The sequence below is a fragment of the Toxorhynchites rutilus genome, chromosome 2, assembly GCF_029784135.1.
Source record: "Toxorhynchites rutilus septentrionalis strain SRP chromosome 2, ASM2978413v1, whole genome shotgun sequence".
In the NCBI taxonomy this organism is placed as follows: Eukaryota; Metazoa; Arthropoda; class Insecta; order Diptera; family Culicidae; genus Toxorhynchites; species Toxorhynchites rutilus.
Window position 1 is genome coordinate 246,494,499 of NC_073745.1, and position 24,277 is coordinate 246,518,775.

The following is a 24,277-nucleotide window of genomic DNA, read 5'->3' on the forward strand; positions in this document are numbered from 1 at the left end:
ACAGGGGTATGTACACGGGAACCGCCGTTCTATATCATAACCGAATTTATGAGCCACGGAAACCTGCTTGACTTCCTACGTTCGGCAAGCCGAGAAACGTTGGATGCCGTTGCGCTTCTCTACATGGCCACTCAAATTGCTTCCGGTATGAGCTACCTGGAAAGCCGTAACTTTATTCACCGTGATCTTGCGGCAAGAAATTGTCTCGTCGGCGATAACAACCTGGTGAAGGTTGCCGATTTCGGGCTGGCCCGATTGATGCGAGACGACACTTACACGGCCCATGCTGGTGCCAAATTTCCTATCAAATGGACTGCCCCGGAAGGCTTAGCATATAACAAATTCAGCACAAAATCCGATGTGTGGGCATTCGGAGTGCTTCTGTGGGAAATAGCCACATATGGGATGTCTCCCTATCCTGGAATCGATTTGACCGAAGTGTTTCACCGATTGGAGTCTGGATATCGGATGGAACGACCTCCTGGCTGCCCGCCGGAAGTGTATGAACTTATGAGAAAATGTTGGCAGTGGAACGCTCAAGACCGACCCACTTTCGAGAGCATACATCACGATCTAGAGCACATGTTTCAGGTAATTGAAAACAGCGTGTCTCCAAGCGCTAATTTTTCTTATCCGTATAGATTTTTTGTTGACAGGAATCGTCCATCACAGAAGCGGTAGAGAAGCAGTTGCAGGGTGCAACCCAACCCGTACAGCTTACGCCGCAAATGGGTAAGAAACCCCAGCTGGGGGCGCAGCAACAGCAACAGCACGAGCCAGCAATCACACCGATTTCCGGTAGTTTGAACTGCGATGTTTCGAAAGCGTTTGACTTCTATATCACACTTTCACACTTCCAGATGCAGGTTCCAACTCGAAGCTCAGCACATTTTCGAACAAGCCAGTCACCGCAGGGGTCCAGATGCGTCGAACCACAAACAAGCGTGGAAAAACGGCACCAGCCCCACCGAAACGGACTAGGTTGGTGTTGCCTCTTGAATGTATTTGCGTTGTTCTGTATTAATCATGAATTAATTTTGGGTCGTTTCTCCGCATACGCTAAACAGCCTGTTATCATCTAGTCGGGATTCAACGTATCGGGACGAGGACGGTGGAAAGAACGGCGAAGGCGAGCACAACGCAAACGGTATTATACCAATCACTAAATCGTCTTCTTGCAGTAGTTTCCTTATCGATAAACTGTTTCGAGGTATTTCTATCATTTATGGAAGTGGTTTCAGTGCGTTTCGCCTGCTCTGCCTAATATCCTAATATTGTTGCTTTGGAAATTAACACTTTGATAGATGCCAGCTGTAATCAATGCGTGCTTTTTTTGTAGTTTCAATAATAATTTCGTGTAACGATGTTATTATCTTAAAAAATAGCTTCCGCATAATGCGTTAATAATTTGGAGGATATGAAACATTTCCATTTCCATTAACATTTCAAAAATGACAAATGAACTGCAAAGTTTTAAGCCTCTTAAAAACAAAGAAGAAAAAGAAGAATTGGTTTGATCTCTTCTTGCTGAATTTGTTATCTCTCTATAAATTGTGTGAAAAACATGTCAATAGCGAAATTGTCCGTCACCACGTCGACGTAAATTCGAGCAGATCCAGAACGCGATTGTTTCTATTTGGCACACTATTGATCGGTTGAGTAACAGTTACCCGAATACCATTCACCAGAAACACGATTACCCGAATATAATATTTACGCAGATGAAGAAGGAAAAATTTCGACAAGTCAGGTTATTAGTTTTGTCGAATCCCCCGATAGTAAATAACACTAAATCAATACTATATGAGAGAGCAACAAAAATACGAAGGTAAATGAAAAATTTTAACGAGGAAATTTGAAAATGATTTTAAAAATTAGTGTAGGTACAATTTTTCCAGAAGCAAGTGACTGTAATTTCGACGTGATCATCATGACTGAGACTGGACTGGACAATTGTATTACCTCGCAACAGCTTTTTGGTTCCGCTTTCAATGTTTTCCGTTGCGACCAATGCTCTGCCAACAGCAATAAATCCCGTTTTGATGGTGTCCTGATTGCTATTGCACAGCTATATGTGAGCCGTGTTGTGAAGAATATGAGTGGGCAACGCTTGGAGCAAATATGCGTTTCCTCGACGATCAAGGGCAGGAAGATCTTGATATGTACAATCTATATCCCACCGGATAGGAGTCAGGATGTCGGCGTAATTAACGACCACCTTTCCTCCATTAATGAGTTATGCAACAAATGTTCAAACGATGATGTTATCTTGACATGCGGTGACTACAACCAACCGCACATACGTTGGCGTTCGATTGATAACGTTATCCAAGGTGATAGTTCTCAACTACCGTCGTCCAGTATCACACTTTTAGATGGGATGGATTATTTGTGCCCCAATCAAAGTAATCTTGTGCACAATTCACTCGATCGCATTCTCGATCTGGTATTTTGTTCGCCTGACGGTGATACTGATGTAAATAACTGCTCGGCTCCGTTGTTGTTCGTAGACTCGCACCATCCCCCGCTTGAAATCTACCTACCCGCGCGTGTGGTATGTGACGAAGCAATAGAGAGAAGAGTGGACCGGCCTCTGAATTTCCGTAAAATCGATTTTGATGCTCTTTTGACCTATCTGTCCATTGGGATATGATTTCTGCTATTAATGATGTCAATGAAATGACCGAAAGTTTTAATTCCATTTTGAACGATTGGCTGGTTACGAATTTTCCAAGAATCAAACCGCCAGTTTCGTCCTTCTGGAGCTCGCACCGTATACGTACACTGAAGCACGCGCAATGCTTGTCAACGGCAATTACGTCGTCAACGTACGCTTACCAACAAACAAAGTTTTCAACAAGCAAGTAATGTGTACGGAAAAAATCAGTGATCCCAAAGAATGTTCATTTGAATGATATAACAGCAACGTCGGCTACAGAATCAAGTCAGTTGTTCGCTGAGCACCTTGCGTCCGTGTTTGCAGAGAATCCCGCTTCAAGGTCTGAAATTGGAGAAGTCATCTATGATGTTCCCGTTGATCTGGTAGATCTTGATATATTTGTCGTAAATCCGGAAATGGTCTCCCTTGCTGCAAAAACTCAAACGATCGCTAACTCCTGACCCTGACGGTTTGCCTGCAGTTGTGATTTGTCGTTGTATTACGGTTCTTGCGCGACCATATTGAGTGACATATTCAATCGCTCGCTGTAGCAAGTAGAATTTCACCGCATCTGGAAGCAGTCGTTCATGACACCAGTTTTCAAACGTGGTGATCGCCATAATGTCGCTAATTACCGAGGGATCACAAGTCTCTCAGCTGTCTCAAAATTGTTTGAGACTATAGTACGGAGAGTGATTCTCGAGGCAACTAAAAGCTATATATCTACTGACCAACACGGGTTCGTGCCTAGGCGGTCGGTTACCACTAACTTATCGACTTCGCGTCACGATGCATAACGAGTATGGAGTATAGAGCACAAGTGGATGTCATTTACACCGATTTAAAGGCAGCATTCGATTAAATTGACCACAGCATGCTGCTGCACAAGCTGACCCGTCTTGGAATTTCTCCGCAGTTGGTATCCTGGTTGGAATTCTACCTTACGGAACGAGAACTTAGAGTGACGATTAATGGATATTTATCACGACCGTTTTCAAAAAAATCCGGAGTCCCACAAGGTAGCAACCGCGGGCCTTTGCTGTTCATTTTGTTCTTCAACGATGCTGCTTCAGCTCTTGGAAAAGGATTCAAAGTGGTTTACGCTGACGGTTTGAAGTTATATGTTATAGTACGCACGGAAGAGGACTGTTGGTTTCTGCAAAGTTTGCTAACTTCGTTTTCCGATTGGTGTCAGAGAAACAAATTGATACTGAGCATTGAAAAATGTCAGGTTATGATTACAAGGTAGGTGGTAACGCATTAACAAGAGTCACGAGCGTAACTGATCTTGGTGTTCAACTGGACCCAAAAATGACTTTCGATCTACACCGCTCTAAGATTGTTTCGAAAGCATCACGTCAACTAGGATTTATTTCGAAGATAGCGAAGGATTTTTCAGATCTATGTTGCTGGAAGTCATTGCATTGCGCACTTGTCCGTCCAATTCTGGAAATTGCATCTGTTGTATGGCACCCTCATCAGGTCACATGGTGCCTAAGGATTGAACGAATTCAACGACGTTTCATTTGCTTGGCTTTACGGAACTTGCCTTGGAGAGATCCTGACAATTTGCCTCCATATCCTGATAGATGCCGATTGTTGGGTTCAGACACACTGGAGGGCCACCGGAAAATACAGCAATCGATGTTAGTGGCCAAATTGATTAACGGAGAAGTAGGTACTCTATTTTTCGTTATTAGTTTGTTTGTCTTGTCCCCCCATCTCACCGTCGCCCACCCTCGACAGATAGTCGAACACCGGATGCTATCCCTGGTTATTATGCACAATGCTACAGTGCGTGCGGCAACTCTCGGTTGAGACAACGATACCTCATATCCATATCCCTAACCTGACCCGTCCCACAAAAATGTTGCCCTTTTAACCTCGAGTAAACCGCGAGTATTCGGTTGCATCCTACTAAACATAGCAATTAGTTGAAACTTTGTATAAACAAACCTTGAATTAGCGGCTCCGCAAAGCTTATGCGATTGAGCCTTACAAATAAATGAATTGGAAAAAAAAGTAGGTACTCCCGACTACTGTCAATGCTGAACTTTCGCGTGTCAAATAGATCGCTTCGGAACACAACGTTGCTGCAAACAAGCTGTCAAGTTGTATTCGTGCGTTTTCGGATGTCGAAGAGTTTTTTGATTTTAATGAACCAACTAAACACTTTGTTAGCAGAGCTAGACATATATTGAATTAACTGTTACTTTACAAATTTTATTCATCAAGACTAGTGTCAAATAAATTACCACAAATAGATAAATTATTAATTAACATGCCGTCTTCTTTTCTTTCTGTATTTCTCCTTAAGACTAAAGGATAATTAGGAAATGAACACGGGCTTTGCAATATTTTTTCGAAGATGAAGCACATGATTTTAACAAAAAATATGAAGCAAAAATATCTTCAAAATGGGAAAGGATTGATAAAAAAAAGGTACTTAAGTATTAACGCTACCGCGGTGCAATTTCTATTATGAATCTATTTTTGTAATGAAATTTAATCTGAGGTCAACGCAATGGGGGCGAAGCCCCCATCTAACGGGAACCGAGAACCGAGAACCGAGCGCAATCCGAGTTGGTCAGTGACCCGACTAGTAAGCACAGGTTTGCTAGCAAGAGGTCGCCGCTTTTGACGGCGGGTTAGCGGCCGCATATTTGAGCCGAATATATGCGCCACATCGGCGGCGCATATTTGAGCTCCAGAAAGCGGATCCCGAATTGATAAGAGACGACTTTATCTGTTTTTCAAATGACTCAAGATACTTTTTTGTTGGATTCCAATTCCTTTTTTCCCCATTTTTTTTATTTATCTAGGCCAATTCCTTTTTTCCCCATTTTTTTTTATTTATCTAGACTCATTAGCATTTTAGCTATAACAGCGCCGGACTTTAATGGTGTACATGTCACATGTTTTGTAGTTTCTATCAATAGTACATTACACAGTAGCCATCTAGGCGGAAAAGTATTCCTTCTGTTCTTCCATTGTTCAGTTAGACCATATGACAGCGGAGACAGTTCATATGATCATTGTTGTGTTAATAACAGAACAACAGCCTGATATTTCTTGCAGAGCATTTGTATGGATGAATCGATTTCCATTCGACCGTGGATCGATCTTCATCACTGTTGATTGTTTCGTGGACGTAGTTATTCTGTAAAAACACAAAGATGGTCAATTGAGCGCCCAGAGTTTTGAGCTTACTAAGCGAACGCGCAACCAATGTGGCTACGAAGACTTCCAATCTACTGACTTTGGAATCTATCAAAAGAGTACTTATAATCAGATAAGAGTGTATAGATCACGTTGGCCATGCTTCACTGTCAATTTTTCGTAAATTTGGAAAAATGTCGTCGAACGAAAAAGAGCGTCGTGAATTAATCCTGCGCACTCATTTCGAGAATCCGGAGTTGTCACATCGGGACATCGGTAAGATGCTGGGAATCGTCCAATCCACGGTCAGCAGAGTACTAAAACGATACTTCGAGAACCTAACCATCGACCGGAAGGTGAAGAACGGCAAAAATGGATGCTCCGTCAGTGAAAAAGATCACAAGCGCGTAGTTAAGCAGTTTAGAGTGATCCGAGAAGTTCGGTCCGGGATGTCGCCAATAAGCTGAATTTGTCAAGTTCATTCGTCCAGCGGACCAAGCAGCGGGAGGGCCTGTGTACATACAAGGTTCAGAAGGCTCCTAACCGCGACGAAAGGCAAAACATGGTGGGGAAGACGCGAGCCCGGAAGCTGTACACCGAAATGCTGACAAAGCCGCATTGCCTGGTAATGGACGACGAAACCTACGTCAAAGCGGACTTTCGTCAGCTGCCGGGCCTGTTGTTCTTCTCCGCAGAGGACAAATTCAGCTTTCCGAAGGAGATTCGCAAGCAGAAACTATCCAAGTTTGCCAAAAAGTACATGGTGTGGCAAGCGATCTGCTCTTGCGGAAAGCGGAGCGCCCCCTTCGTGATGACCGGCACGGTAAACGGGCAGGTTTACCTAAAGGAGTGCCAACAGAAGCGCTTACTACCACTTTTGAAGCAGCACGAGGGCCCGACCATCTTCTGGCCGGATCTCGCTTCGTGCCACTATTCAAAGGACGTGTTGGAGTGGTACGAAGCCAACGGGGTCACCTTCGTGCCAAAGGAAATGAACCCGCCCAACACGCCGGAGCTTCGCCCAATAGAGAAATATTGGGCGATTATGAAGCAGGCCCTCCGGAAGAACCCAAAAGTTGTCAAATCGGAGGCGGACTTCAAGAGAAAATGGATTTCTGTTAAAAAAAAACTACAACCTGACGTTGTACAGAACCTTATGGTCGGGGTAAAGAGGAAGGTGCGAGCATACGGGCTTTGGCTCGAAGTATGAATAAAAAGAAAATGCCAAAAGTTGTTTAATAGTTTTTATTTTACTGTCTAAAATTTTCAAAAGGATCGGTCTACTGGGCGAATTTCTACAGCGTTTTTTCCGTGATGCAATTTGATGTGGCACACCCTTTATACCCAACTGCATTTATTTCTAGCAAATTGGAATTTGAGATTTTGATTGTTAGTTCTAAACTCTAACATTAAGATATCGACAACCACGCTTGTACTATCATATAAACCAAGGAATGTGAAGCCCTACCAATCTAGAATCGGTTCGGTGTCAATCGAAAATGTCGGAAAATATCTGATTTAGAATATAAAATTATTAGAAGAAAATGTTCCATATGTGTTGTAGTTTTTTTTTTTAAATTAAATCGTTTATTTTTACAGGCTCAGTTACATAAGTTTAAAGGAGCCAAACTTCTATCTGTATTGTTACAAGTATATATAAACATTTTTCATTAATTCTAATGTTAATGCAGTAGAGAACTGATTACTCGCGGTTTGCTCGAGTTTAGAAGGGTGACATTTTTTCAGGAAAAGGAAGGGATATAAGGATATGTTGTCAATGTTCACACTCACATTCACACTCACATTCATCATACTCGATTCTTAAGCCTATATTATATCTAATATGTATTTACATTTCACCTCATTCTATTTTTAGTAAGAAGGGATTTGATTTCTCGCGAAGGAAAAGGAGAATATAAGGATATAAGGACAATCACACACGAAGATCGATAGCTTTTAGGGAGACATATATTTGAGACATGTAATCAAGGTCTAACCGAGCCAACACATCTCTCACCGGTACATTGGGCTGCCTTCCTCTAGCCCGAAGAGAGTTTTCTAAATTCGATCTGGCAACAAGATACTCCTCGCACGACCAAACAACGTGTTCGATGTCGTGGTAACCTTGGCCACAAGCACAGATATTGCCATCGGCAAGATTAAAACGAAAGAGTAGCGCGTCTAACGAACAGTGATTGGACATGAGTCGAGAGAAGGTGCGAATAAAGTCCCGACTCAAGTCCAGACTTTTGAACCATGGTTTGAGGCTAACCTTAGGGATAATCGAGTGAAACCACCGGCCCAATTCATCTTCGCTCCACTTACGTTGCCAGTTAGCGATGGTATTTTTGCGGACTAAAGAATAAAATTCATTGAAGGCGATTTGACGCTGATAAATATCGCCTTCAATTGCACCTACCTTTGCCAATGAGTCAGCCCTCTCATTACCCGGAATTGAGCAATGTGAAGGGACCCAGACAAAGGTAATGATATAACAGCGTCTGGTTAAAGCACTCAAAATTTCTCGTATTCTCTCAAGGAAGTACGGCGAGTGCTTTTCCGGCCTCACTGAACGGATAGCTTCGACAGAGCTAAGACTATCCGTTACAATGTAATAGTGTTCAACAGGTCGTGAGGCGACGCTGTCCAGCGCCCAATGAATTGCTGCCAATTCAGCAATATACACTGAGCAAGGATTCTGAAGACTGTGTGAGGTGCTAAAAAATTCGTTGAACACTCCAAATCCTGTGGACTCATTTATAGTGGACCCATCAGTAAAGTACATATTATCACAATTGATACCCCTATATTTTTCATCGAAGATCGTTGGAGCGATCCTCGATCGTTGGTAATCTGAATATCCATGGATATCTTGCTTCATGGACAGATCAAAATGCACAGAGGAATTGATGTAGTCAGGGAAACAAACACGGTTGGGAATATACGAAGAAGAATCAACCTGCATGGAGATGAATTCATGATATGAACTCATGAATCCGGAGTGAAAATTTAGCTCGATCAGCCGCTCAAAATTTCCGATCACCAATAGGTTCATGACCTTACACCGGATGAAGAACCGAAGAGATAATAAATTGAAGCGATCTTTTAGTGGGAGTAGGCCTGCCAAAACCTCGAGACTCATGGTATGCGTTGAGGGCATACATCCCAACGCAATACGGAGACAAAGATACTGAATTCGCTCGAGTTTAATTAAGTGTGTTTTGGCAGCTGATTGAAAACAGAAACTGCCATACTCCATCACTGAGAGAATAGTTGTTCTATACAACATTATAAGATCTTCGGGATGGGCTCCCCACCAGGTGCCGGTAATTGTACGGAGAAAATTTATTCTTTGTTGGCATTTTTTACTCAGATACCTAATATGGGCCCCCCAAGTACATTTGGAGTCGAACCAGACCCCAAGATACTTGAATGACATAGCATGAGTGATCGGTTTACCCAAAAGTTGAAGCTTTGGTTTTGCTGGTCTATGCTTCCTAGAAAAAACCACCATCTCTGTTTTCTCCGTGGAGAATTCGATCCCTAGCCCAATGGCCCAGGTTGAAAAATTGTTCAAAGTATCTTGTAAGGGTTCTTGTAGGTCGGATTCTGTTGATCCTACGACAGAGACCACTCCATCATCTGCAAGTTGTCTTAGGCTGCAATTTTGTGTAAGGCAATTGTCGATGTCGCTTACATAGAAGTTGTACAAAAGGGGGCTTAAACATGAGCCCTGGGGGAGGCCCATGTAAGAGACCCGACTTACTGCCGAATCTCCGTGAGAAAAGTTCAAATGCTTCTCACAAAGCAAGTTATATAACATATTATTCAATAGAGGCGGCAGACCCCGAGAGTGTAATTTGTCTGTCAAAACCTCTATTGAAACAGAATCAAAGGTCCCCTTTATGTCCAAGAATACTGAAGCCATTTGTTTTTTTCCGGCGTAAGCCATTTGAATTTCTGAAGAAAGCAACGCAAGACAATCATTCATCCCCTTGCCCCTGCGGAACCCATATTGTGTATCTGAGAGTAGGCCATTCGTTTCAACCCATCGATCAAGGCGAAACAAGATCATTATTAAAAATTTGAATGTATCCAATTTAAGGATAAGACTACGACAATTCCACTGTAAAACAGTGATATCTTCGACCTCTCTATTTGAATTAGACATCAAGAGAGATAATCATTGCAAGGAGGGGCCATGTTTGCATCAATTGTTGCAAAATTGTCTTTAATACTGGAAGCATTGAAATGACAATGGTTCTGATGGAGTCGGAAACATTAAAGCATGTGAAGATTTGAGCCAGAAGGTCAGTCAACTTTATAAATCCCGATTGGGGAGTTGAGCTGGACGGAAAAATAGGGACATTTGGGGTTTTTGATGTCCCCTCGAGTGCTGGGTCGTTCGAAGGTGAACTATTCCCACGGAAGCCAGGAGGAACCTGATTTTGCTTGTCCGCTGCACTCGATTTTTTAGGCATGCTAACAGGAGGTATAACCGGAGGGGCTTGTCCTCGAACTTTGGGAGTGGTCACATGCACGTAGACAAGATACTCTAGGGAGAATCTCTCGTCGATCACAACTGCATTTGCGTGTTTCCGATCACTCACGACAACACGCAGTTTGTTCGGTCTAACCTTAGAGATTTCGACCACGGAGGAATAATATCTTGCCAGATCTTTCGAAACCTGAATGACATTGATGGATTTTCCGTTCGGTTTGGGCCGGAAAAAAACAATCCATGGGCCAGCTCCAGGTGAATCTTCTGGATAGACCTTGACACGAGGAGAGGAAGCAACTGAGGGGGAGGTCGAGGTCGATTGTTGAGCGGGAGCGGGATCAGTAGGACTTGTTCGGGAGTTGAGCGGAAACGGGAGCGGGAGAATGAGGGGGTGAAGAGAAAAGGTTTGCAAATTTTCTTGAGGGAGGCTTGTTGAGGTGAGTTAACTCTTCCTGTGAAGAGACATCTTCTGAGGGGGGAACGCGTTTAAGCGACTTCCCAGCACCCGTAGCTGGGGAGGGGGAGACAGTGGATTCGATATCCATGTCAACGCTTTCTTCCCCTTCTGCCATTTAAAATGGCAGATGTACACTTTCTTATAATTTTTGCAATTTTTTTTTATAATTAACCTTAACCTAATAACCTTAACCTATTAATTTCAGTATACTTATTATGCACACCAGTGCGGATTATTTATAACGGTGCTGCGTGTTGATCGTTCGGTACAGCTGAACCCGTGTATCGCACCACGCGGTGATGATGTCGAAGACGGTGCTACGGCGATAACACACCAGCACACAGCGCTCGCGTGCAGGGTTTCTTCCTCTCGCTTGTTGTGTCTGCTTCAATGAATTCACAGGGAATCCCGTTAGTGTCCAACACTCACTTCACCAGCCACGAAAATAACGGTATCACTTCAACGATGGACGATAACGATATAAAACCGTCCGGCGGCTTCGAGCTTAGGAAGACGAATGTGTGTTGTAGTTCAAAGATTTTGGTTTTACGATTTTTAATCATCTCGAATGAAAATACGACCTTTGGGCTTTATACGTGCTATCAAGTGCACAATCTGTAGTCAACCTCATCGGATGCTCTCTCCCAGTATCTGGTCATTGAAGTAGTCTTGTGTCGTCCTTTTTCCACTCTTATTCAGTTTAGCTTCGTTGATACCTCATTGCGTTTCGATTGGGCAGTTAATGTATAGCTATCCGTTCATATTGTTGGTTGTGATGAAGATCACAACTTCTTCCGGCCACAGATGCAAGTTTCCTGCCAGATCATCAGCCCACCTGCGAACTAGTCCGCGAAAAACAAATTTGTTCACGGGGAATCCAGCTTTTGCTTTGGCCAACAGCTATTCAACTATTCCACCTTCTGTGGGATCGAGAATGGTTGCTTTTCCAGGACGTGGTCTGGAATACTTTCCCAAGACCTTCTCGCGCAGTGTTTAATACGGAATTCCGTGCAATTTGGCCGCCTTTCGAGAGGGAAATCCGATTCTCGCCATTTCCACAGCGTCTGCTATTTTCGACTTATCCTATTGCATTCGTTTCTGACCGGCGTTTGTTTCACTCATCGCAATATAGCAAATGAAATCTGTTGGGTGGAATAAAAAACAAACAGCAAATATGGGTGTCCTTGTTCCAGCCACGTTTATTTTGGTGATAACCGATCGAATTTGCAATGAAAAGATGTGACAAAACTATTAAATCAATACAGCGCACCTGCATTGTTCAGTTTTTATTACTTTCCGAAGATTTTCAATCGTTTACACATTGTAAATTGATAACAACTGTGGACAATGCTCTTAGCCACTTTGCTAAGGAAAACACAATAAGGGCGAATGACAGGTCGACGAACAATATTGGCTGAAATTTATATAGTTAAGCGTAACTAGTAGTAGTTGGTAGCCAGTGTTTCAAATAATTATAGTTGTGCAAGTATACAGAAAAATAATTTATCAGAAGAAATAAGGTAGCTAGTGTTGGAAACAGTATTTTATGTCAAGTGGGTGGAATTATGCACTGGCTGGTAGAATGGCCGCAGAATTGGAACCTGAAACCTTAGTAATGTGTTTTTTATCATTTCTGAACGGGACTAACACATATCTTTACATTTTACAATGTGTGTGGTACATCGATACTAAGTTTATTCGATACTAACTACTAAATGATCAAACTTGATTTTTCAATCAACAATTTCTAACGAACTTTTAAAATTTTAGGGTTCTCCCGTGATCTGGCTAATCTGGTCAACAGAACCACAGACTCCGAGAATGAACAAACCGAGATCACGCCCGATACTGACACAGACAGCCAGGAGCCGGTTGGGCATTTTCAGAAATCCTCCATGCAACAAAGCTCATTCAAACGTGTTCCAATCATGGGCAATCGTGGTTTGGAAACACGCAGCAGCAAGCGACTACCGCAAGGTGTTCCTCGGAGAGAGCAGATGGTGCCTGGTAGTGACCAACCACCACCATCAGGTATGCCAATCAACGCAGTTTGTCAGCCAGTGGTAGGTGCACTGGCGGTACATAATGTGAAAAAGGCCATCAACCGGTACGGTACCCTGCCGAAGGGCGCCAGAATAGACGCATATTTGGAATCTTTGCGGCAGACCGACGGTACCGTGGGACAACAGGTTCCACAGCAAGTGCAAACAAATTCAGTTCCTCCAGATCCGCCACCACCGATGACTGCGGCAAATGTAATTTCCAATAGCTTGTTAGCCGCGCAACGAACCGCTATCAAAACGCAGCCACACCAACAACAACCGCAAATGATTCGTAGTAACTCATCCAGTGGAGTCACTATGGCGAACTCCGCAACCGCTAGTCTTTCCAAATTACAACGACATAGAACCACTACGGACGGCTCGATGATGACATTCTCTTCCTTCCGCGGCGCAGTTGGCAACAATAGTCCCAAACGATCAATGCCTCCAACGTTGGCCGATCTAGAGTTTCCACCTCCACCAATCGATTTACCTCCTCCGCCAGAAGAGTTTGAAGTTCAACAGCATTCTTGCCCTCCAATGGATAAGCTGGTGAAACCATCGAATGATGTTTCCAACACCGAACCAAGCGTTGAAGAGGCAAGCTCTCGATTTGGCGTTAGTCTCAGGAAAAGGGAACCTTCAACCGATTCATGCAGCTCGCTCGGAAGTCCAGCTGACGCTATCGTTCCGAACAGTGAACCATCGCTGCCCATTCCACCACCACCTCCACCAAGTCTGAAGGAGAAACTAGAAATGAAACTAGCGACCGAAATCAAAGAGAAAGCTATTGTGCCAAAACCAACAGTAAACAGTGAAACAAATCACAGGCCCTCGGCTGATCCGGCTTCACAATTAGTCAGTGAACTGGCGGAAAGCATGAATTTACCAAAACCTCCTCCACCTTTACCCCCGAACGACATTGCTCCTCACTACAAGTCGTCCGATGTAAGTTCGTTGCGAAGAACGAAACCCCTTGAGAACAACAACAGCTCCTCGACCCAACCTCCGTTCAAGGCACAGCTGAAAAAGGTCGAACCGAAACGTATCCCGAATCAAATTCCCAAAAAGGAAGAGTGCAATAGCATTATTGATTTTAAATCCCGACTCCGTAAGGTGGAAAATGCTAGCGACTCAACCACTACTAGTAATGGGACGAGCGTCAGCGATATCAACACCACTGGCAGTAGTGACTCAAGCTCAGACAATAACAATAAATATCATTCGAGCAATGCTAACAGTAATATTCTAAATAACAACCAGCCGAACGACCAGTCGAGTGACGCGGAAATCAAGGCAAAGAAAAATGAGCTGCTTAGAAACGGGACAAACAAAAACGGGGTGGCACTGTTGGACAACAACGAGCTGAATTCTTTGAAGCTGAAGAAGACAAATCCTTCCATAGTGACTAGTGTGGCACCTATCGATAGCAACAAAATTATCGAGTTAAAAAAGACTGAAATAAAAATCGAACTTAGTCAGGAGGATAAAAAGCGGGAGAGTTTGGAAGGGAATTCGGTTAAACCAGATGGGAGCAACAGCGGTGGCGATAATCTATCGACTGGTAGCGGAGGCAACGGGGACGATGGTGACAAACGAAAAAGCACCGGAAGTATTAGCAGCTTGAAAAAGCTGTGGGAGGCGAAAGAATCTCCCAATGATCAGGGTGCTCAGCTGAGTCCTAAACTTGGCGTTAAAAGCGCAGCGAATCTCAGATTGAACAACAATCTCGACGAGGACACGAGTGGCACTAACAATTCCAATATCACAACAACAACAACAACAACAACAACAACGAACAGCAATTCCGGCCAGAATGATGATCATCAGCAATCGCAGCAGTTGATACCTGCGAAGAAGCCTGCAGTGCCAGTAAAACCGTCAAAGTTTGCATCGATCTATGCCACACCTGTTCAAAATCAGATTCCAAGTCCAGCACTAACCAGTTCCACCAATAACGCAACTACCACATCGAAATCAAATGATAGCAACAGTTCGCTTCTGTCGGAGAAATCTACCGCATCGTCATCTTCCGTTCCGTCATCGTCCGCGAGTCGCGAAGGAATCCTCGAGCTGGTTACGACACTCGAGGGGAGTCTCAAGATTCCGGTGAATTCCATCTCGGCCTCCCAATGGCTACAGCTGAGCGAAAGGCTCAATTCGCTGCAATCCAGTTGTGTCACGTTCGCGGATAATGAAACGCTGCCACCGCACACGAAGTTCCACTTTCGGGAACTGGTCGACCGGGTTGAGAACCAGTCGCGGTCGCTCCGATCGGCAGGCAACAAAAACGTGCAGGACAACGAGAAGCTTGTGATAGAGGTTGGTCAATCACTGAAGCAAATATCGAATGCGTTGCACAGGTAATTTCAAGTCACATTAGTTGTGTTCGAAGAACATTTTTAAGAGAGTGATTATTTTACCCCAGCCAAGTTGATCAATGTTTCTTGTATTCGCTTGGGAAATTGAAACACTGAGACACAGATGGTGAGCATGGATTCCTAAATTAGCAACAAATTCAAATGTTTTTTAAAATATTCATTTTTCCTAATGATTTGCATGATTTCCAAAATGAGATATTGCAATGAAATTTTATTGTAATCACATTCAACATATGTGTCGACTTTCGTTTATACTTTTTTGGTCTTTCGTTTAACAAAATGAAACACTACCCCAAAAATAACTCAAGATGTTGCCTGTATTGGTGCGAATACAAGTAGGTGTTCATTGATCAACTTTGGGTGCATCAACAACGTCGGATTGCGACTATATTTTAGTTGAGCCTGATTGATATATCGAGATGAATCACATATTTGAAAATGTATTTATATTATTATCTATGCTATATCTATCCGATACAACAAACTGTTTATAAATACCCTCCAAATTTGTCACGAAAGGATTATCTTGAACAAACTTCGATCGTGTTCAAATGAGGTGCCATAATGGCTAAAGCATCGGGCGAATGAAAATACACAGAATTAATAACACTTTGATTTATCCGTGAACCTATTCCTAAACAATAAGCTATTCAAAAAATCACACAACAACGCCAATCGGTCTGAGAACTATCGGGGCCGATGGTTTGACCCTTTGCCGTTGGTAAGCAAAAAAAAAAGAAGGTATACAATCATAAAAACATAACCCATGTATCAACGCTCAATAAGATTGCCAAATATAAAACAGAATAATTTTAATTGATTTTAGATGATGGTCTAATAGATTTTACTACCTTCAGATGATAAGAAAGCGTTAATAACAAAAAAAAAAAAAATCAGGACTGAGCTTGAAGGAGAATATCCATTTTAATTCCGAGCTTTTAATGTCATAATTATTTGAATTATGTCGGTTGTTTTAAAATTCTTCATAATTTTAAACTAGCATAAGTCTGAAGAACGATTCGCTTCCGAAAGCTTCCCGAAATAAATCTTCAGAAAGATGACAAACATATGCTATGCTCCATTTTAAGCCAAAGAGCTTAAGACTATTTTTTTGTTATTTTAGAAGAAAATTTATCGCATCGTGAGAGTTCATTGTTTGCACTAAGTTCCATAGTATATTTTAACAGAAACACATCTCAAACGGCGTGAAACACGAGAATGCCCATGGTGAAACCCATTAATTCGCGTTTAATCATAAGTTATTCGAGGCCTGTTTCTGAAGGCAACACAGTAAAATGCTAGTCGTAAACATTTATAAATATATTATCAGTAGTGTTAACAAACAATCATTCAATCAATTGCACATTACTCATGAGAAGACCAATCATTCACATCATGCGAACGCGAGGCGGAATTTGACGGAAGTTGCAATTACCACGAGAAAGTGTCGGCGTATTGAACTTTTTCACAGTGCGAGCATTCTTCTGCAGTATAATACCAACGTCTCTCTAGGAATTTACCAAAAAAAAACAAATCAAATGATGAATGAATCAAACGAAATTGAAAAAACCGCGAATAAACTTGATTATAAGCGCGCTATATATTTTTAAATAAAATCGGCAGAAAAAAAAGCATTCATAATCTCACATCTTCATAACATTCATTAAACATTCGTACATAAAAAACGCATAAAGATATTATCGCTAAAGAACAAGAGTGAATCAATCAAAAGAAGAAAGAAGACTTCGTTGTATTGATTCTAGAACACGAATAATAATAAAAAAAATATTAACAATAAGCGAACATTATTATTCACTGAAGAAAAATAAGTGTAGTAGTGACTCTATCTAAGTATGTGAAAACTAAAATGTTATCAACTAATAACTAAACATAAAAACCAAGTGAAAAAGCGTGATATAACAGAAAAATATACACAAAACATATATACATCAGATCACCAACACATACATACACACACTATACACGAACGTATGAATTGTGAATGCTGTCAAGAGGAAAAACATGTAAAAAAACTTCAACCTGCAGTGAAAACGAAGATTCATAAAAATACCGCTGGAAGGCAGTAATCAGAAACAATTAGTTTGTTGTTGTTTGTTTTATTGAATATCCGAATTTTGTAGATGGTGTTTCTTGGAACATATTGGGGGTATGAATTGCAGAGGTGACGCTTGACCAAGTGAGCTACATGTTCAATCAACAATGATGTATGTGTTTTTATCGTTTCCATCGGCTTCGTTCCGCAGAAAACATTGAACTTCAAATGCCATTTCTACGCAAGACGGCGCCTTAGTAGTAGTGATCGCTTCATACATAGCTGAGTGCCTGACCCGTCACTTGAAGATGAGAAAGTGGTTGAAAGATAGCGGGCTCAAATGAAAGGCTTGAACCCTATAGTCATTGGGCGTCGTGCACAAATCGTGCAGCGATACTGCGGCGTAAAAGTCGTCATGTACCTCAAATATAAGAAGTTTCACACGCGGAAAAAAAATCTGTACCAATCTGTACATTTTGACGAAAATCTGTACCCTGTACCGTACAGAATTTGTACTAAAAATAACGAAAAAAATTGTACCTTTTTCAGATAAATCTGTACGTGTGTACACTGCACACGAGAGATTGTAACACTTCGGCTGAAAAGCTCATGAGGTTGACGTCTAGATGGCGTCTCTTGCAAAAGTCTACTTGACTATCACAAAGCATCACCTTTCAATGGATACGTGTCAAAATGTGACAACAATCGGTCGATTGGTTCGTAAGTTACAGCATTGAGAGTGAAGCAACTTCTGTTATTGTTAAAAAAATGGAAAAATTACAAATCAATGAAAACGGTGGCAAAATTGCAAGAATTGGGCTTCGAATTGCTTTCGCATCCACCGTATTCTCCAGATCTGGCCCCCAGTGACTATTTTCTGTTCGGAGACCTGAAGAGAATGCTCGCTGGCAAGAAATTTAAGACCGATGATGAAGTGATTACCGAAACTGAGGACTACTTTGGAAAACCCGAAAGAGTACTATAAAAATGGTATCGGAAAGTTGCAAGATCGCTATAATCGCTGTATCGTCCTCGAAGGCAATTATGTTGAATAATAAAATTGTGTGATGTTAGATGTGTTTTTGGGCAGTCCGTTGAACATGATACAATCATTAATCAATCATTATCCAATGGTTGTGTTCAAACCGTTGGTAATGGTGATCATTGATCCCATAAGGACAGGTTTGTTGTCTACCCGGCCACTAGCAGGACCTCAAGTAGCCTTAAAGCGACTAAATAGGAGAATTTTTGTACCGTACCTCAAATTCAGCAACCGAACGCAGATCTGCGATCTTGTTTTTGGGAATTGAATTTGGGATAGTTATTGGACTTCACATTGGCTTGAGTCAAACGGGAATCCGCCTGCGAATGACAGATCTTTATAGTAATAGGTCCGAAAAAGAGCCTGAAACTATTGAGAACCAAAGCAGAGGGTCCAATGCCCCTAAGGAGGATAGTTGTGATAGTTGTTATTCATGAATATTATTCACTGGTTCAGGCTCAAGCTCAAACTAACTTAGACTTGGGTCAAAGGATGAATGAATTTGTTGGGCCATTCGAAAACATACAATAAGTGATATTTCGAATAGATAGGAGTTAGAAGGATTTGTCACGTTCAGGTCACCCGCATTTAATCAAATATGTTGAACAGATGACGTTAGGGATAATCCAAGACAGTTAACGTGGTATGACTAGAAGATATCGACATTCAGTATAACTAGTAATGTTAATTGCATTTGTTACGCATCTCACAGGCTATCATCCATTTTGAAGAGACGCGAGGATATCACCAAAAGGTGCAGATACAGAAAACTCCACTGGATAAGAAGGGGTATGCCATCAGAATCTGCTTAAAAAAGCGATTTCCGAGAATGAAATAATTACACGCCAATCAATATTTCAGGCAAGAGTTCATCAACAAATGCGTTGCTCATTCATTTTGTTAAAAAACAAAGTTTCATCGCCCTGTTTTCACTAAACTTTTTCGTTTATTCTGAACCTTACAAATTTTAACATATCCAATAAATACTGCTTTTATGCAATTCTACCAAAGAATAAATTATTCTCGAGTATAATGGAAAACTATCTTCGGTTTCCTTTTACATCCTCCAGGTCTTCCGATTCAGTTTCATCATGATCTTCAAGCTCTTCATCGTCGCTAGATTGCGGCTGCTTCTTCGATGATTTGTAATGTGCCTTATGGTTATTGGATGGCTCAGCAACAGTTGTAGAAACAACAGACTCCTCATCATCGTGATGGGAGCTAACAGATGATGGGAGATGGTGCCTGGGTGCCTCGTGAATGTTCTTCAAAATTTGGTCAACAGGTACTGGGCGCACAAAATGCGGTCCAGTGTTATCCCTTTCATCGTAGTTACTACTGCTAGGGATCGGCGCTCTGGTGCTGGTTGGGCGATTGGTAGTGGAAAGTTCATCTTCATCAGCACTTCGCTTTGCCTTTGACACCACAGGCGCTCTTCGGGATTCCGGCCTTGTGGTGGTCGAGCTGCCTTCATTCTGTTTCAATCCTGATTTAGCCAATGGTTCTTCGGAATGAGTATCCCTTTTAGTTTTTGATGTCTCGGTTGTTGTGCTGGATTCGTTCTTATCTACCTCGACACTAAGTTTCGCCCCTTTGGCCGGTACTTTTTGAACGTTAGTTCCATGCAATTTTTGTGAGTCAAAATTCAAAGAATCTTCAGGCTTTTCTTCACTAATGACATCTGGGTCTATTGGTTTGCTGGACGTTGTAGAATCTAATGGTATGCAATTAACGCAGGCAAGAACCAAAACAAGTACGAAAATCTGTAAATATTTCAAAATCAGATATACATCAAAAATAATTCCAATGAAGAGCATTTTTACTTACAGGCTGCTTCATCTCGTCGATCCGATGTGACACACTGAATTGTGATAAATGGCGTCTCCCTGCACTGTCCGATTGCATTTATAATGTGACAAAATTATCACATCGACATTTTTGTTTTGTTCGATCGAATACCAAAGTCTTTTCTATCTGCTCAAGGTGTATGTTCAATAATTCACAAGATGATGACTATAGCAAATAAATGACACAGTGTGATGAAAAAAATCCCCCTGGGCAGCAGTTGAACTTGACCTGGAACATCCCACCTTATTCAAGGGCGTCCTTGTGGTTGAAATCTCAAACTTCTTAGTTACATAACGGCATACGCAGAATCAAAATTATAAACAAATCGAATGTGCTAATTGAATTGGTTAAACAGTTTCTTGGTAAATCTATCCACACTTCAAACGATTTTCTAAGCATGATAAGCGTGTCATGCAGTGAGTCACCGTTTCAAGAAGAGGTAGTGCCAATGTGGTCTTGCAGACCATAGGCGCATAGAAGTGTCCAACTTCTATATTTCTTGTTGTAAATACGTGTTATGAACTCTTGCTGGTTTTTCGTGAAAATTGATATTTATGACATGGAGAGCATGTAATTAACCACTATTTTTTCAGTAACTTTGGAAAACGATATGTCTTGAGGTTATCCATGAATTGATTCAATTTTTAATTTTATCATCTGTCATCGCTCGGAGATAGTGATAATTGAGAGGAACAATATCTGGTGAACACAGAGGATCTTGTGATTCCCCAATCTGAGCGACTCCAAGTAGCTTGTAACCGACTTTTTACATGTGGTTCAGTATTGTTTTTTTTTAAATAAATTTGCTTAAAACCTTTAATTTTAAAGTTCCATAACTTGTGTATGACGCCTTTTCGGTGTTTATGCTTCTGGATAGAGAATATCCGAGGTTGTCCATGGAGAGGGGGAGAGGGGGTAAAGACAGAGTCCAAGTGAACAGGAAGAATAGGAAGAATCAATAAACGGATTGAGCCGCCTGGGAGTGCTGCCCAACCAAACATTCATTTTGAACTTCTTCACTGAAATCTGTATTCTAAAAATATCTTACGTAAACTGCGAAACACCGACCTATTTCCTATGGTCGAAATTTTACATTTACTCAGTGCGCATAAACTTGAAAAAAATAATAATTAAACGATTCCATAATGATTGGGATTTCATGATATGCGTGAATGGTTTAAAAATAAAAAAAATCTATACAAAATTGTTATATCTCGGGAACAGTTAGTCTTAGTAAAATAATGTCTGTACGTTTTTTATACAAAATGGTGTGTAAAATCAAATTTTCAAAGTGTTTTAATTCCGTCAATTTCTAGGAATCAATATTTACATTAGCACGAGATTTTCCATGCATCACTAGTCGCCAAACTTAAAACAACTGTGCCAGTATTTGATGAAAAGATCCTTCTACGCAAATGGTCCATTCTGAGCCCAATTTTATGCTTTAATTTGACTCTAATTTAGAAGGTACGCTACTTAGAATGATTGTGCTGCTTTCTTTTAAAATGGAAAGTTTTGCATATTTGCATGCAGTTATAAAACAGTTATATTTAATTAATTTGGAACCAAGTATCAAGTATCTCTGAAGGAACCTAAAGTTTTGTGTTTTTATGGTTTTTTTTTTCAAATTTCCAAAAAAAAACATCATAAACTGGATTGTTTCTACACCCAAAATCGATATTTAGCTCATGTTTTGTCATCCCGATTTATTACAATAAATGAGCGTAAAAATAACAGAAAATGTCATGACTGGACTAAGCTGGAAAGTGTTTTCTTAGAGTAAAATTAGAAAACAATTTCCAACTTCAATTTGTAGTGAGATATAATATTATCAAACTTCTGCGCAACAGCATCATCAGCTATGTGTATAGCGTGGTCGTGTAAAACAGCCTTACATTCCAGCCGGTCTTGGTTCGATCCCCGTTGACGTCGTTTGAACTTTTTTTTGGGTGCAATCCCATAAAAAGATGAAAAAAGAAAGAGATGTCTGCTTCCATACATACAAACATTTTAAAGCGTTGGGGGACAGATGACATTATTTGCTCATTTAACGCTACAAGGCATGAAAAGACATGGTTTCTGCCGAAAATGAAATGCTTTCTAGCAACGCTAGTTGTATCAACCAAATTGAAACTTTCCAACCACTCTACAATCGCTTCCTCGACTCCACACTGTTATCCTTCTTGTTATCTTCTACTTATTTAAATGTTTCGCAAAAGAGTTTTATGCAAAAATTCCAGATTCATCAAATGAAAGCATTTGAATCGTGCTAAGCAGCATACTTCTTCAATTTGAGTCAGTTTAAGGCAATAAATTTGTCTCAAGAAAAGTTCAATAATTTTTTCGTAGTTGAGGTTTGAGCATAAGCGTGAAAAAATTTTTTTTGTCCTCTATCTCCTTCTTAAATAGTCCGGTTCAGCTACTTTACAACATGTATATAAAAATATTTGAAACAGTGTTACAAGATACAAAAGTTTTCGTTATTTTATTTAATTTATGAGAAAGTTTTCTAAAAACAGTTTGAACATTTCTTTAAAATTTGATTTCAATGATTTACATTGATTTCTCAAAAACTTGTTTCGATCTTGTAGCAGATTTCAGAGTTATGATTTTTGGAAAAAATGAACAACATGAATAAAGTTTGGAAGAAACTAAAACGAATAACTTTTCGGGCAAGGTTAGTACAAAATCAATGAGTCGTGAGTTTCCTGATGTAATTTTTCCCCGCGAGCACTTTGGAAGCCATCTAGATGCTCAATGGAGAATGGTCGATAAGCATTTGAAAAATAATAGAATATTTTTAATACCCTCTGAAAATTCCCCGAACTATTGTGGAAAAGGTTTCGTATTGGGATGACGACTAAAGGTGAATCGAGAGTGAAAATGAACTGACATTTCCTGTGACCGATTATATTCCGGAGCAGGCGAAGAACTATACTCGACAAAAAAAAAATACAGGAGCCAAATGCGACATCGAAAATTTTGAGTAATTTTTGAAACTCTGTAACTTTGTTGAAATAAAATGCATTTGTCAAAGCAACAGCTGCACCTTGTATAGAATATTCTCAAGTTTGAGGTGGGCAGTTTCTACCGTCGATTTGTTGTGCGTTCATTATTTCATGAAACATGCTTAATTCAAAATTATGTCATTTCATAGATAATTCCTCATTCCTCTGTAGTGAAGGGCAAGGCGCGTAGAAGTATATCCTAAGGTGGGCCAACTTACTAAATCCACTCTTCAGCCATCTTGGAAGTCTACTGTGTTTAGTTTGTAAACAAAACACAATACGCTGTGCCGGAGCTCGCTCGTGATCAGTCTGTCTCTTTCACGCTTCAAGGAAATAATTCCCCTTCTGCTTTCTTCGAACTGTTTTCATATACCGCTCCCCTAACCAACTTAGTGACGAAACGGCCTCACCTAGTACCATATACCCGTCATGGTGAAGGGTTCTACTGAAAGTTTTTATGAATCAAATGACAGCGAAATTATGGATTGTTATTGGGACTTTATTTTTAAAATCTATAGAAACTTTGGAAGCAAACCAGAAATGTTTCATGTTCTCTTGCAATGTCTTTTGTCTACATACTACACATACCAAATGAAACTGAATATATATATAGGGGATGTGCGGGTAAGACGGACAGTGGGGGGGATATGGACAGGAGGTTGATTTGTATAGTTACATTATGAATTTCAAATTTATGTTAAGGAGAACCTCTTCTACATTGTTATTCTATGATATTTAAACCATTCTATGACAATGAATACTGACCAAAAGTGGAAAAGAGAAACAAACACTGAAAGTCATATATGACTCCGCGTGTGGATGTAAATTTTGCGGCTTCGATATTAAGCAGCGATATTAATTTCAAAATTCAATTCGCTGATTCTCATATTTCGACTTGCAAGTTAACAGAGAATTATACATACGATATTGGGTACATACGGAAAAGTAAATTCATTATTGTGTGGAAAATTACCAGTGGGAGTGGAGGTAAGATGGACTGCAAAAATTATGTTTATTCTATTTTTTATCGAAGGAAATCAAATCGCCCAAGGTGGACTGCCAAGAAGCTGACTGGAACGAAAAGCAAAATAGTTGAGGGTCAGCCCGTTTATACTGCAGAAAAGTAC

General features: G+C 40.8%; 2 protein-coding genes across 5 annotated transcripts in view; one reads left to right on the forward strand and one right to left on the reverse strand.

Moving 5' to 3' along the window:
- LOC129765220 (tyrosine-protein kinase Abl) overlaps positions 1–17,299 on the forward strand; it is a 118,899-nt gene extending 101,600 nt beyond the window's left edge. For 3 of the 4 annotated variants that reach the window (XM_055765284.1, XM_055765287.1, XM_055765285.1), the window contains 5 exons: positions 5–591; positions 657–798; positions 861–981; positions 1,068–1,210; positions 12,547–17,299. In XM_055765284.1, coding sequence (XP_055621259.1) covers positions 5–591; positions 657–798; positions 861–981; positions 1,068–1,210; positions 12,547–15,185 — 3,632 coding nt within the window. In that variant the 3' untranslated portion in view covers positions 15,186–17,299. The remainder of the gene's footprint in view (positions 1–4; positions 592–656; positions 799–860; positions 982–1,067; positions 1,211–12,546) is intronic. The other variant, XM_055765286.1, reaches the window with a different exon arrangement.
- A 1,919-nt stretch (positions 17,300–19,218) lies between these two features.
- Positions 19,219–20,253, reverse strand: LOC129770043 (uncharacterized). The gene is made up of 2 exons (XM_055772635.1): positions 20,122–20,253; positions 19,219–20,057 (listed from the first exon to the last, which is right to left on the reverse strand). The coding sequence occupies exons 1-2, from the start codon at positions 20,197–20,199 to the stop codon at positions 19,335–19,337; spliced, it is 801 nt and encodes a 266-aa protein (XP_055628610.1). The 5' UTR covers positions 20,200–20,253; the 3' UTR covers positions 19,219–19,334.
- Between the last annotated feature and the right edge of the window lie 4,024 nt (positions 20,254–24,277).